General features: G+C 41.0%; 1 protein-coding gene across 3 annotated transcripts in view; it reads right to left on the reverse strand.

Moving 5' to 3' along the window:
- The window catches only part of Lrrc49 (leucine rich repeat containing 49), a 157,242-nt gene that overhangs the window by 52,063 nt on the left and 91,487 nt on the right, over window positions 1-13,692 (reverse strand). For all 3 annotated transcript variants that reach the window (XM_023712689.1, XM_004628769.2, XM_004628770.2), the window contains one exon: window positions 846-993. In XM_023712689.1, the coding sequence (XP_023568457.1) occupies window positions 846-993 (148 nt within the window). The remainder of the gene's footprint in view (window positions 1-845; window positions 994-13,692) is intronic.

Consider the following 13,692-nt stretch of genomic DNA (forward strand, 5'->3'; position numbering starts at 1 on the left):
GAGGGAGGGAGGGAGAGAGAGAATGAGAAGGAACAGGTAGAGGCCTGGGATATTGTTCTAGAATAAGGTAATCAAACATGTTTGTAACAGGTATTTTCTGTGACAAGGTCCAAACAGATTTGGAATGCAATGCAACACGACCAGGTCTTTACAACTCCTTGGTACCAGTATATACTAACGCAGAATGTGTACCTGAAATGAAGTCTCATATATAGGATTTCTCTGAGATCAGTACCCAGATGAAAATATCTGATCAGAGGAAATACAAAACAGAGAAAGAATAAATAAAAATAGAGATAGCTACACTGGGAGGTTTAACATCAACCACAACTTCACACAAAGCTTCTTAGGATCTTCACATGATTCTAAACTTTCATATCGTATCTTATCTTCACAACAACTCCATGGTACAGCATAATTACAATTCTTATTTTACTTGGAGAAAAATGACTCAATGGATTACTAAAGATCACATGGCAAGAACGGGGTCAAGCCAGGATTCAGACACAAGCAGTCTGTCCCCAGCATGTGACCTTACCCGTTATACTATGTCACTTAGTGAAGCTCTCATTCATCCATTCCAAAATAAAGAATTAGTTGGATATTCAACAAGAATGAAAACCAAGCCTGGTGATTAAACAGAAGGCTAGGAAGTTTTAAAGCCCTATTTGATTAAACTGGGGATGAGGCAGGTGGTAAAATCTATGTAATTATGATGTATGCAGTCATGATAATCCAGTCCCATAACTAATCAAAATGCAGCAGTATGTCCAGCACAGAATGGGCCCCGACTGCCCAGCCCACGCCGCGGAAGCCAAGGCGCTGAGGCGCCGGAGGGCTCTCACCGTGACTCTCTTCATGTCCAGCTGGCGCAGCTGCGTCATGTTCTGCAGCACAGTGTGCTTGTACCATGACTCTTGAGCTATGGGGTTGCCATCAAACGTGATGTCTGAGAGGGAAGTCGAGTCAGCGAGGCAGGAAACACTGTCAAAGCTGTGGAAGAGGCAGAAACCACTGGATTATGCTGAGGCTTCAAATGACGCTGCCACCATTTAACAGACTTTTTAAATATTTTAAGATTTACAGCAAAATTGAGCAGATGGGACAGGTTCTGATACACTGCATGTGATTTCCCCTAAACCATATTAACATCTGTATCACTATAGTGAAGCCCTCATTCATTCATTCCAAAATAAACTATTAACTGGATAGTCAACAAGAATGAAAACCAAGCCTGGTGATTAAACAGAAGGCTAGGAATTTTTAAAGGCCTATTTGATTCAATTGGAGATGGGGCAGGTGGTAAAAAGAAGTGGGGGAAGAAAAAGAAGAACAGGAAGGAAGAAGAGAAAACCCATACCCATGGGAGTAGAGGAAGAGAGGAGCCAGCTCTGAAAGCTCCCAACACTAAAGATGGAACACATCGAACTACAAAATGAATGAAGTAGTACTGGACTGTAACCCAGAGTATAGGATAAATATCCATGGGTCTAAATGTACATAAATAAGTGTATATAGTGCACTTGGTACAACTAGTGAACCGAAACCAAAGCATTCTTACTGAAGTCCAAGTTTCATCTTCATTTCTTTAGTTTTACCTCACGTTCATTTCTGTCCCAGGGTCCCATCCAAGAGATGACAGTACATTCAGTGGCCCTGCCTCCTCAGATTGCTGGCTGTGACAGCTTCTCAGACTCATTGCTCTGATGCCCGTGATAGGTTTTGCAGAACACTCTACAGCTACTTCTACTAGGATCTGTCTGATATTTTCTTGTGATCGACTGGAGTTAAGGTACATACTATTACTGACTCATCACTTGACATTAGCATTGATCATGTGGCCAAGGCAGTATTTTTCAGATTTCTCCAGTGGAAAATCCAGATTCCCTCCCCTTCATTTCACACTAACCTCTTAGGAGGGAATTCATTGCACCATCCGTTGCCTATACCTGGGACACTCCCCTCCTTGAAGTCAGAGTAGTGGGTGAATTACTGGAAATTTTTCTTCACAGAGGGTTTTTTTTTTGGGGGGGGGCCTATTTTTTATTTATATAAGTTTAGACCCATGGAAATTTATCCTATATTCTGGGTTACAGTCCAGTACTACTTCATTCATTTTGTAGTTCAACGTGTTCCATCTTTAGTGTTGGGAGCTTTCTGAGCTGGCTCCTCTCTTCCTCTACTCCCACGGGTATGGGTTTTCTCTTCTTCCTTCCTGTTCTTCCTTTTCTTCCCCTACTTCTTCATGTTCTTTTCCCTCCCTCATCTTCCTAAATTTTCTTGTTCTCCTTCTTGAATGCTTCTTTAATTTCTGGCCCTACAACATTTTTTAGACTCATGTACTGTATTTCCTAAACCATTGCTAGAACCAGCTGTTTCCCCAAGGAGCTTTTTATTGGAGAGTGGTATTAAAAACAAAGGTGGGGGAGGCGTACTGTTTGCTGTTACAATGTCACTTCTTTTAGGTCCCTCAGCTGAGAGCTCTAGGAAATGCATGTGTGTATACGAACCTGGGTACAGTGTATACCTGTCTTGACACTTCTGTGTAGCTGTCTGTGTCTGTATTAAGCCAAACTCAAGTTCATACTGGCGTCTCCAAATCAGATTCATTACCAAATGGCTCATTCCAGTCTCCTCCCCTTGCTTATTCCTACTCCAACAAGGAGAAATCTGGGCTCCACCATCTGCTACCCATTTATTTGATTTTTCAATGCCAGTATAGCATTTCTGGCCTTTACCATTAGTGGGATTGTCATTATACCAGCTGCCACTCCATAATAATCTCTTCCTCAGAAAACAGGGAGGGACAGGGGGAATTTCAGAGCCATCAAGGGATCTGAAGCACAAAAGCTTAATGTGATCAGAAGCCCATTCTAGAAAAATCCAACTGTAGAAACATGGTGGGTTGAAAGGAAAGGAATGGGTTTAGTGTCACAGCTAGTTAAATATTAAGTTGCAATAATAGAGGTGACAAATACTAAAGGCCTAATATATCAAAAACCAAGGCAAAAAGTGGAGATAGAAAGGAAGGGATAGAAACTCTGGAAATTAACAGTAAGGAACAAACAGAAATTAGTAACTGAATGAGATGAGAGAGAAATTCAGAAATAATCTCTAGATTTCTTAGGCAAATGACTGTAGTTGTAGTTATAAGGGGTCATACTTTATCAAACTTCATTGAATTATACACTTAAAATGGGTATAACTTATTGCATTCAAATTATGTTTAAACTGTGGGCTGGGGAGATAGCTCAGCAGCTCAAGAAACTGCCTGGCAAGTACAAGGTCCTGAGTGTCATCCCTGGTACGAAAAAAAAAGTTTACACTGATTCAGAGAAATTATTAAAAAGTGCCTATTTGACAGATCACATCTCACATCCCTTACCTAAAACACTGCAACACTGGTGGCCAGTGGCTGTGCGAAGATGTCTCGAAAGGGCTTTCACTGCATTTTCCTCCAACAACCGTAGAATAGGCTGTCATTTATTTATCTATTTATTCTTCTGTATTCAGTACACGGTCTACAGGGTCTACGAGTCTCATTACACAGATCAGATTCCTAGTGATCCTCCTGTTTTCAGCCTCCCAAGCGCTAGGATTACAGGCCAATGCCACCACACCCAGTCTAATCCCCACCTCAGCGCCCCCCGGGGGCGGGGCCAGCACGGCAGGACAGGGATGGAACCAGCCACTATGCTACGCTCTGCCTAAGCAGGCGCTTTAGTCTGCGGAGCTATGTGGCAAGTCCAAGGCTGTCATTTAAATCTTAAGGTATTTACTAATGTGGAGGGCATTTCTTTTCTTTTCTTTTCTTTTTTTTAACTTTCTGCAAAGCTTCATTCCTGAGGGGCTCAGTCCTCCTTGGCAGCTGCCTTCCTCATGGCGGCCAGCACATTGCTCAGCTCCTCACGCTTCCTCTTGGCATGGATGTGCGTCCCCATCCTTTTCTTGATGAACTCAGGGCGTACTTGTCCTTGGAGACCTTGAGCAGCTCCCTGGCACGCAGCTTGTAGGGGGCGAAGCCGCACACCTCCTGGATCATGTCCCGCACGAACTTGGTGTGTTTGGTAAGGCATCCACAACGGTGGCTGTGCCTCGGTGTGCTCACATTCTTAGATACCTGTGGCCCCTGTTGAGGCCTATGGCCATGGGACGGCGCAGGGCCATGGCTACTGTTCTTCAGTGGTTGCTGTAGGGAAGGTGAAGAGCATTTTCCATCCAGGGGCCCACCATTACTGAAAAGATTAAAATATAAACTTCTAGAGGGCCAGAAATGTACTATGATCACCGCCTTGACATCTAGCAGGATCTATCATTCAATAAGTGTGCCATGAAGCTGTGGTAAATGAATGAAAGAATATGATGAAAGGAATTATTCCAACATGCCTCTTGAGTAAACAAAACAGGAATTTTCTTATACTATTGTTGGAACTATTACTTAAAAGACATGATATTCTAGAATCATTATGACCTGATCTATGTCACTAATCAGCTAGAAGCAGTGAAAAACAGAAAGACTCCCAGAAGCACAGAGAAGTTGGATAACTTCATTTTATTATAGGTAGGTTCTAATTTTACTCATTTATTATTTGCAAACTAACCTGCAGAGAACCTATGATTTGGTTTTTATTGCTAGGTATAACTCAAACTAAAATGAGTTTACTGTTCTCAGTCCCACCTATCAAGTGTTCTTTTGGGGAATAAAATTAATCTAATAATTACCAATTGAATTCGCCTAGCAATGGCCCTGTCACACACACGGTGCTTCGACTTGTGTCACACACACGGTGCTTCGGCTTGTGTCTGGCTGCTCCTCCCAGAGCCTCATGTAGTCACAGGTGGAGCTGTCTGGAGACGGCTGGATCTAGAGTATGTAATGCTGGGATTAAGGATGTGATACTGGGATTAACGGCGCCCTACCCTGGATGTGAGTGCTAGCTGCCCTAGGTGCAGGTAGCCCAGACAGAACGCAAGAGACAGAGGGCTGCCCTCCTTTGCTATTTGCTGCCTTCGGCCCGCCATGAATGATTTCTCGTCTGCTGTGCCCCTCTACCACGGCGCCCCACCTTGCAGCCAGCCAGTTAGGGACTGAAAACTCCACAAACCGCTACAATAAACCTTTCCTTCTCTAAATTTGAAGGTTGGGTATTTTTGTTTCCACAATGAGAAGAAATAACTAAAACATAAAGCTAAACAGTAACTGCATTGAATTAAAATATAAAGCATATCTGCATGGACAGAAGTACGTAATATGTCCAGTGAATATGGTCATTATGAAGACTTCCAGAAATCTAAAAGGTCCTCAGCTGTCTATATGGTCTCTATCTGCAATTCCAGCACAACAAAGACATCACAAAAGAGAAAATCCCTGTAATCCACAGCAGGCCGGTTCTTGCCACCCGCTTCTAGACAGTTGCAAGCGTTGACTGTCAGGCAGAACTTTTATAGCTTTATGAGAGCAACGATAAGTTTATATTTGGCCCAGAAGATTCCTCACAAAACTTCCTTTCCATCTGCAAGGCATTTGGCCAAACCTGCTAGACATTCCTCAAAGCTCACTGTCAAAGTGAATATGACTTTAAAGACATCGTCTAACTAAATAAAACAATGCTCTTAAATACAAATTCAGACTAATGAAGTGTTATGATTCCACCTAACCAAAGAAAATCAAAATCAGACTGAAGGAATAAGCCAGGCATAGAATGGGAAGCCCAGTGGCTGTTACGAACAGTCAGCCTCTCTCGGGCTCTGTCTCCGTCTCTGTCTCTCTCATGGTTGTTGCTGTTAAGCATACACGCTGTTCACTTCTCAGAATACCTGGAAAAGCTCTTTTCCAAAGGCTTATATTTGACTCATAATTTGACTTTAATCTTTTTCCAGATTACTCATACATTGTTCTTTCCACGGTAGTCTTCTCCCAGTGGCACATCTGCTTCTTATCTGTTAAAGAACCTGTACAGGAACAATCTGCCCTATTGACTAAAATCTGTATTTCAAAAGGAAAAAATAAAATATTTTAGGCTTATTTAATGAAATATAGAGAAATATTTGCATATGTATATATGCTATATACATATTTAAAAATTTCCAAGTATCAGTTCCTTCAGATTACAAAGTTGCCCCTATAAGAATGTTAGGTGCTTTAAATAGATCTTGCTCTTTCATGTCAATAAACTACAAGAAATAATTTTGATGAAAAGCCCCTTAGTTTATACTTATCAAGGAGAATTTTGCTAACAAGTGCCGAAAAGTGGCTGAAATGGAATGGAATGGTAGAATGGGTCACCCAGTGTGCTCATAAAGACTGAAACACACATAACCAAGAAGCATAAAATAGCTAGAAAAATGGAAAAGATAATTATAATTCACTATAATGAAGACAGTACAAACAAAAACACATACTGTAGGTGCCTGTGCAGCTAACAGAAACATGAGCTCAAAATGCAAGACAGTATATATTCGAAAATTTTTCTCAAATGCATTTATGGCCTTCTTTTTAAAACAATCAGTATTACACAAAGAAAAGCAAGTTCTAGTGACATTTGCTCCACCCAGTGAATTTGACCGTCGGTTTATTTTATCACCTCCAAGGCTCTGGGGAAAGAAACCAAATCCCAGGAGCCATCAACCTGGAGAGTCTGCCTTCATCCTGTGCACAGGCCCGGGAGCCAAGGGCCGCATCCTCGATCTGGGATGCAACAGGACAGCGCGCTGCCTGTCGCAGCAGGTGGGGCAAACTAGGAAGGGAGGGAAAACTTTCCTGCTTACTTTTTTCTGCAAACTGTACTTTGAAATATGAGTCTACACTAAATAGGTGGTCTAAAATATTTCAAGAGGAGAAATACTTATTAAAGAATGCCAAAGCTGTTTCTGCCTACAGGAATCTGATTTTTTAAAAAAATAAAATTCCTAGGGGCTCGAGAGATGGCTCAGTAGAATAAGTGCTTGCCTGGCAAGCACAAGGACCTGAATTCAGTCCCCAGTTCCACCAAAAAAAAGCAAAGAAAAGAAATTCCTCTATGAGGAATTTATTTTTTATACTAAACCACAAAGAATTCCAAAAGATAAAGTACCAAACAAGAACAAAAACAGCTCATGGTTTGAAAGGAAATAAAGCATTCAATTGACAGAAGGAACAAGAGGAACAGTCAGATTGGGTAAGATGTCAGATAATATGATTATGAAAAACAGACTACTAAAAAATATTTCTACAGATAAGAACAGTCTGAGAATGTAGTGCAATGGTACAGCACTTGCCCGGCAAGCCCAAGGCCCTGGTTCTACCCGCTGGCTTTGAAAATGAAAGAAAAAAAATGTTTGAAAAAAAAAAACAGGCTTGAAAATATAAGCAAAATTCAAGTAGATTTGAAAAGATAATAAATCCAATAAATACAAAATGTAATTAAAATACATTTTCATTATTTAAAATTTAGATAATGATAAAGGGAATCTAGCTCACATCTTGCTTTTTCTGCATGAACTGATCATTAGAGTAACCAAATAGAGGGAGATTTCTTTAAATAAGAATTATGGCTAGAAGACTCAGGCGTGGTGGTGCATGCCTATAATCCCAGCACTCAGGAGGCTGAGGCAGGAGGATCTCTGTGACTTTAAAGCCATCCTGAAAAAAGAATGCCATTCTGAACTATATAGTGAGACCTGCCTCAAAAAAAATCCAAAAATAAATAAGTAAATAAATAAAATAGTTATGGTTGAGAGAGAGAGAGAGAAAAAAAAAAAAAAAGGAGCAGGAGAAAGAAGCAGACAGGTTGTCACCATCTTGTAATCCCTAATAAAATAATGGAACCAGACAAAAATTATCAGAGACTGCTAAATACTTGGATGGAAACACATTGACAAATTTTATTAAAAATGGAATAAATTAACTTTAGCTGAGTCAAATAATTCGTTTGAACATGACAGCACACAAGACTAACCTATTTTTGTTCACTGTCACTCTGTTCTCTCCCTTATATTTTCTCTCAATTCTCTGCTGCCTTGTCTTGGTGTACCGCAAGGACACCTGTTTACGAGGCATGCATGTGCATTTTCAGTGCATGCTAGGAGCAGGGCTTCTTAGAACTAGACAGTTCCAAAGAATTTAAGGATGTCTTCTAAAGCAAGCCATTCTTTTTGTTATAAAGAAAAACAGAAATGACAATTTTTCACATTCATAAAAATAACACCCAGGGCCGGCAAGACAGCTCAGCAGTCTAAAGCTTCTGCTTACGCAAGCTTGGGAAAGCGCACAGTGACCATGGTTTGATCCCAGGCACCACATACCATGCCAGCCCCACCCCCAGGGCGGCTGAGCCAGCCACAAACAAAACAAAAAAAACCAACCAAACTTCTTTTTGAGAAAACATTAAAGCAGCTTAACCTTTTCGTTATGTTAAAAAGATTTCAGAGATTTGCAAATGGGAGAAGGTAAAGTGATACCAGAAAGAAGCAAATAGAAGACTGTGAACATAGAAACAGGTGAGTGTCCATTTTGTATGTGTGTATTCAAAGTGGTTAGGATAGATATATAGTTACATGCTCTTAATGAATAGAATGATTTGCTCTAATGGTGTTTGTAAATAGGATCTCATGTCCACATCTTGTACAGCAATTAACCACTAGGAAGAATGTATGCAACGTGTTAATTATTGAAACCGTCCTACCAATTTGATTTGAAACTGTCACTGCTATTTGTTTATCAATAAAATTATGGGGGAAAAAAACCAAATTCTACACTGAACTGATCAGAAACTGAAAAAAAAAAAGAAACAGGTGAGAGAGAAGAGAGAGAAAGAGAACCAGCAGCAACAACATTCAGCTGTCCCTTTGGATGCCTTTTGGGGCAGCCCATCATGGACGACTGAATGAAGGGAATGCGCACGGGGTCTAGTATGCAAACACCAGCCGTCAACAGAGCAGAACACCTCCAAATTGCAGGTGCCAATGGCATTAGCCTTCCTCGCCACACCAATCATTTTATACGATTAAAAAGAAAAACAAGCTGATTACAGCCTTAGGTGACTTACAATGATTTCAGTAACTAAGGGTACATTTACAGATCCGCTGATGCTCTTCTGATGCTAATTTGTAACAGTGATACCAAACAAAGTGATTTTGAAAGTTCTTAATATGGTACATATATTTTCTCTCATTAAATACATACAGGGGTACAAATAAATTCCTCAAATTCACTTTAGAAAATACAATGTTCTCAGTATTATAATTCTAGAAGATCTGTTCTTTTGAGCCACTGTTAACATTTATGTGAATTGCTTAGCAGTTATTCAGCTACAAAGGCAGTCAAGCAGTGCCCAGGTACAGAGCTCGGGACGCGCGCCGCACAGGCAAGCGGCCCTCGGGGCACTGAGGGTCCAGATGACGCCCCTGAGAGCAGGAGTGCCCGAGGGCTGCTCTGGCCGCTACAGATGAACTGCACTCCACAGCAGCCCAAGGTGACATCTGCCAGTTTCCATGGCGTCAAGTTCACCACAGCTAATTCCAAGACACCAAGATATTACTGACTTTAAGAAAGGCCTATCTCTGGGTCTAGGCAACCAGCTCCAACACACTACTGCCCACTAACTTCCTCTTTATAATTAATGCAAGAACAGCTATTATTCTGCCTTAGAACAATTCTGTTGTTCAAGTAAGTTCTTCCTATTGATGTTGATTCTCAGAATTACTTGGGTTATTGACATACAATAAGCACACTGCACTGAACACCTTTCACAAACTGAACGTATACACATCACTGTTGCCCAGATTAACAAACACAACGTTACCTGCACCCAGGACTCCCCGCTGTGTGCTCTTCTAGTCATCACACTCCTCCCAAGTAACTAGCCTCTTGATTCTAACTCTAGAGGACAGCTTTGCTTTTGAACTTTAATCGTACATGGAATCATACAATGCACTTTTTTTGTAACTGGCTATTTTTGCTCAACATTTTGTTTTGTGAGATTTGTACATATTACAGGTAAGTAGCTATAATCTGATTATTCTCACTGCTCAGAAGTACTCCAATATATGGTAGTATTAAATTTATTTTCTTTGTTCTACTTTCAGAGGACATCTGGCATGTACCCAGTTTAGGGCTAACATAAAGCAGCTAAGAGTACTCGAGTGAATACATTAAATATTTCTGTGGTATGAGATGTGGTCAAAAATATGGTACATGCTTAAATAACAAAATTCATTACAGTCAGAGAGGCGCGGCCATTACTTGCCCTCATTTCAAACACACTCACCCCATCATCCTCACCCCAAGCAGTTCTGGAAGTCCTCTTTTGTGAATGTCTTTAGTTGCAGCATCCTGGCTGCCTTTATGTCCTGACTCAATTAAATTCTCACCTTTCGTAGTCATTTTGACTTTGTGAAAGAGTCAGAAGCTGAAGGAGGCCAGCGCCGCTGAAGCAGGTGGAGAGGACACGTGACGTGCTGCTCAAGTCCGCCTTTCTCTTGGATGGCAGTCAGCAGCACCACTCAGCATGTTTTTATCACTCCTCCTAAAGACACTCATGAAAAAGGACTCCCAGAACTAATTCAGGAAGTGGCAGGAACAATGGGATTAGGCTGTTTGAAGCAAGGGGAAAATACTTTGAGGGAGATTCATGGCAACATGTCTTTTGCTGTAATAAATTTTAAAAATTTAAATATTCATCATGGTTTTTGATCTCTCTCTCTCTCTCCTATGGAGCTACATCCAGCTTTTAACAGAACTGCCAGGCAGTTTTAGCAGTCAGTTTACTGATTCACACTTTAAGTAAGAGATGTGAGAACTCGTAATAGGTCCACGTATTCACCAACATCTTTTATCATACAGTACACACTGACAAATACAACCTTACCCTACTTTAAAGTATTAATCCTTCTATATTTCAGAATCAGAATCATGTGAGAAGCTCACTTAAAATATAAATTACAGAACGCCCTCCATTTCTGTGGGTTCTGCATCTATGGACTCAACTAACCTTGGACAGAAAATATTATATGACCACCCATGAATGCTGGTGTGTCTGTGGGGTCTTAGCACTGATCGCTCGTGGATACCAAGGGGCATGTCAGAGTTCTACAATCTAAATTCTAATCTAAATCACAATCTGTGGGAGTACAGTCATCCGTGTAAGAGATTTATTTTAATTCAACAAATAATTCTAAGGCAGACTCAGGGTTTGAGAACCACTGACCTAAAAATGCTATCCAAAAATGGCCATCCATGAGGAACACATTACATAAAAATTAATTCATACACCGATACTTAATCCAGTAAAAAGACAAAATAGAAGTGTAGGGCTTATATACACCTGGTGTGACTAACAGCTTAGTTAAAATTCTGAAATATTTCCTTGCTAGAACTAAAGGCCAGCGCCCTGGAGATGCCTAGGTACCTCTTCTCTTAGCCCTAGGCCCAGCTCTGGGCACCCTGCATCTTCGGTCGTTTTGGCAGCAAACAGAGTGGCCCAGTTAATATTTTTATTTCAAGCAGAAGCTTCAAAATCCAATGGAGGGGCCAGGGATATCGTTCAGTGACATAAAGGCCTGTCTGGCAAGCACAAGGTCCCAAGTTCAATCCAAAAACAAACAAACACCCAAGGGAGCATCTGTTTCAACCAGACAGTGTTTATACTAATAGCGATGCTTAAATTTTCGATTAACTCCTTATCGATCTCTCTTAACATAGAAAAATATCTGCACATGACATTTCTAACTAAAAGAACAAGCACTGTAAGCACAGTTCTTGGGGGCTGGGGATTAGGACTTCAGCATACGAACTGGGTGAGACGCACACAATGCACTTATATAGAATCTTTATGCATGTTCTTAGCTTCTTCCCATACCCACATCCATCATTTCCTTCTCTTTGTCTATTACAATCTCACAAAGTATCATTCTCTCATAAAAGTGGCATCCTCATGGAGAAGCTACAAAGCAGCTCACCTGCTACATGACCCTTTGGAAGATGTGCTGGGTTGTGTCTAGGTGTCCCCCAGAGCCTCATGCAGTCATGGGGCAGCTTCTAGAGTTTGCAATTAGTCCATGATCCAGTGCTGGGATGAAGGGTGTGAGCGCTACACCCACCCTGGGGCGGATGGCCTGAATGCAATGTCAGGGAGGGAGACAGCGTTGTTCCCTGCCTCTGCTGCTGCCCCACCTCTGCTCCTGCCTTTTTGCTGCTTTCTGCTGCCAGGAACTGCTGCCCCCTGCCGTGTGCCGCTCTGCCTTGGAGCCCGCCAAGTGTGGACTGAAACCTCCACAAGCTGTGAGCTACTTAAACCTTTTCTTCCTCCATTATGGATGCTGGATATTTTGTCTCAGCAATGAGAGAAAAATAACAGAGACAAGATTTCAGTTTGAAACTGGTATTGGAGGCTACAGTGTCATTTTGCATCAGATTTCAACAGAATATTAAATATTCTCTGTAGTACTTTTGACCTTCCCAACCATTTTTAACAGCAGTGGAATGCAGTGCTGCTCTGTCTCATTAAAAGAGAAGCATTCTGGCACCTCATTTCACACAATAGTCAAGGCACAAGAATAACAGCAAGAATGCCATATTTGTTCAGCAAGCAAGGGCACTGCCTCTAAACTGAAGGGTACCACCTCAACACACGCACGCACACACACACACACACACACACACACACTGTTCTCTTATCCATGAGCAAGCAATTTCTATGTATTCATCTTCTCAAAAGTAAGTCCAACTGCAAGCTTGCTAGCCTACATGGACATAGTTACACAGCAAAGCGAGCTTTAACATTATGCTACAATCTTGTGGCCATCTGCAGCCTTGGAAAGGGGATATATAATCTACTAATTGAGTAACATGTTGTGCCTAAGCTTTCTTTTAACCATTGAGAAGAAAAAGGGCTTGGAATTACAGCTACATGCAGAAAGAGGAGTAAAACTGAGTTACTCCCCTTAAGAAAATTATATTGTTATAACTAGGAGGATGGATAGATAGATACATACATAGATAGAGATATAGACACACATACATATACACACAGATATAGCCATATGTACATAGATATATGTGTATAGATATATACACATAAATATATGCAAAAATATACATAAAGACGAGGGCAGAAATGCAAAGTGAATACTGTCATCATGCTTCAAAAAATAACATTAAACAACATAAAATCAATGTATAGCATAAAGTAAGTGGCAGAATACTCAGATAGCAACTTACTTATAGGGATGTATAAGTACAAAGTTGAACAGTAAATCTCAGCAAAAAAAAAGTCCCTTAGCTCTACCCATTTATACCTTGATGGACAGCAAGAGCATTATAGGGGAAAACTATGGAAGATACAAGAGAAAAAATAAGAGTGGCCTGAAGTCAGCCTGAAATCACCACAGAGAGGAAGTACACATGAGTGGTAGAGGTCCTGGAAGAGCGCAGGTAGGTCAGGGCAGGTGCTTCTAAGGGCTTGCAAACCAGGCAACAGTCTTCAAAAAGTTAAGGCACTGTTCTTGACAAAGCAAGACGTAAGGGGCCCTTTACAGATTGCATGGGGAAGAAGATGTCAGACAAAGGGGGAGTGGCAAAAGGCCTTGAAAGACAGAAGAGAAACAAAAATAAAAAGGAAAAGGATACACACCAGTCTCTCCACCACAAAACAAAAGCAAAGCATTTCAAGAACTATACTTTGCTATACTGACAGAAGAAGCATCCTTAATTTA

This window comes from Octodon degus, unplaced genomic scaffold (assembly GCF_000260255.1).
Source record: "Octodon degus isolate 3935 unplaced genomic scaffold, OctDeg1.0 scaffold00026, whole genome shotgun sequence".
NCBI classification, from domain to species: Eukaryota; Metazoa; Chordata; class Mammalia; order Rodentia; family Octodontidae; genus Octodon; species Octodon degus.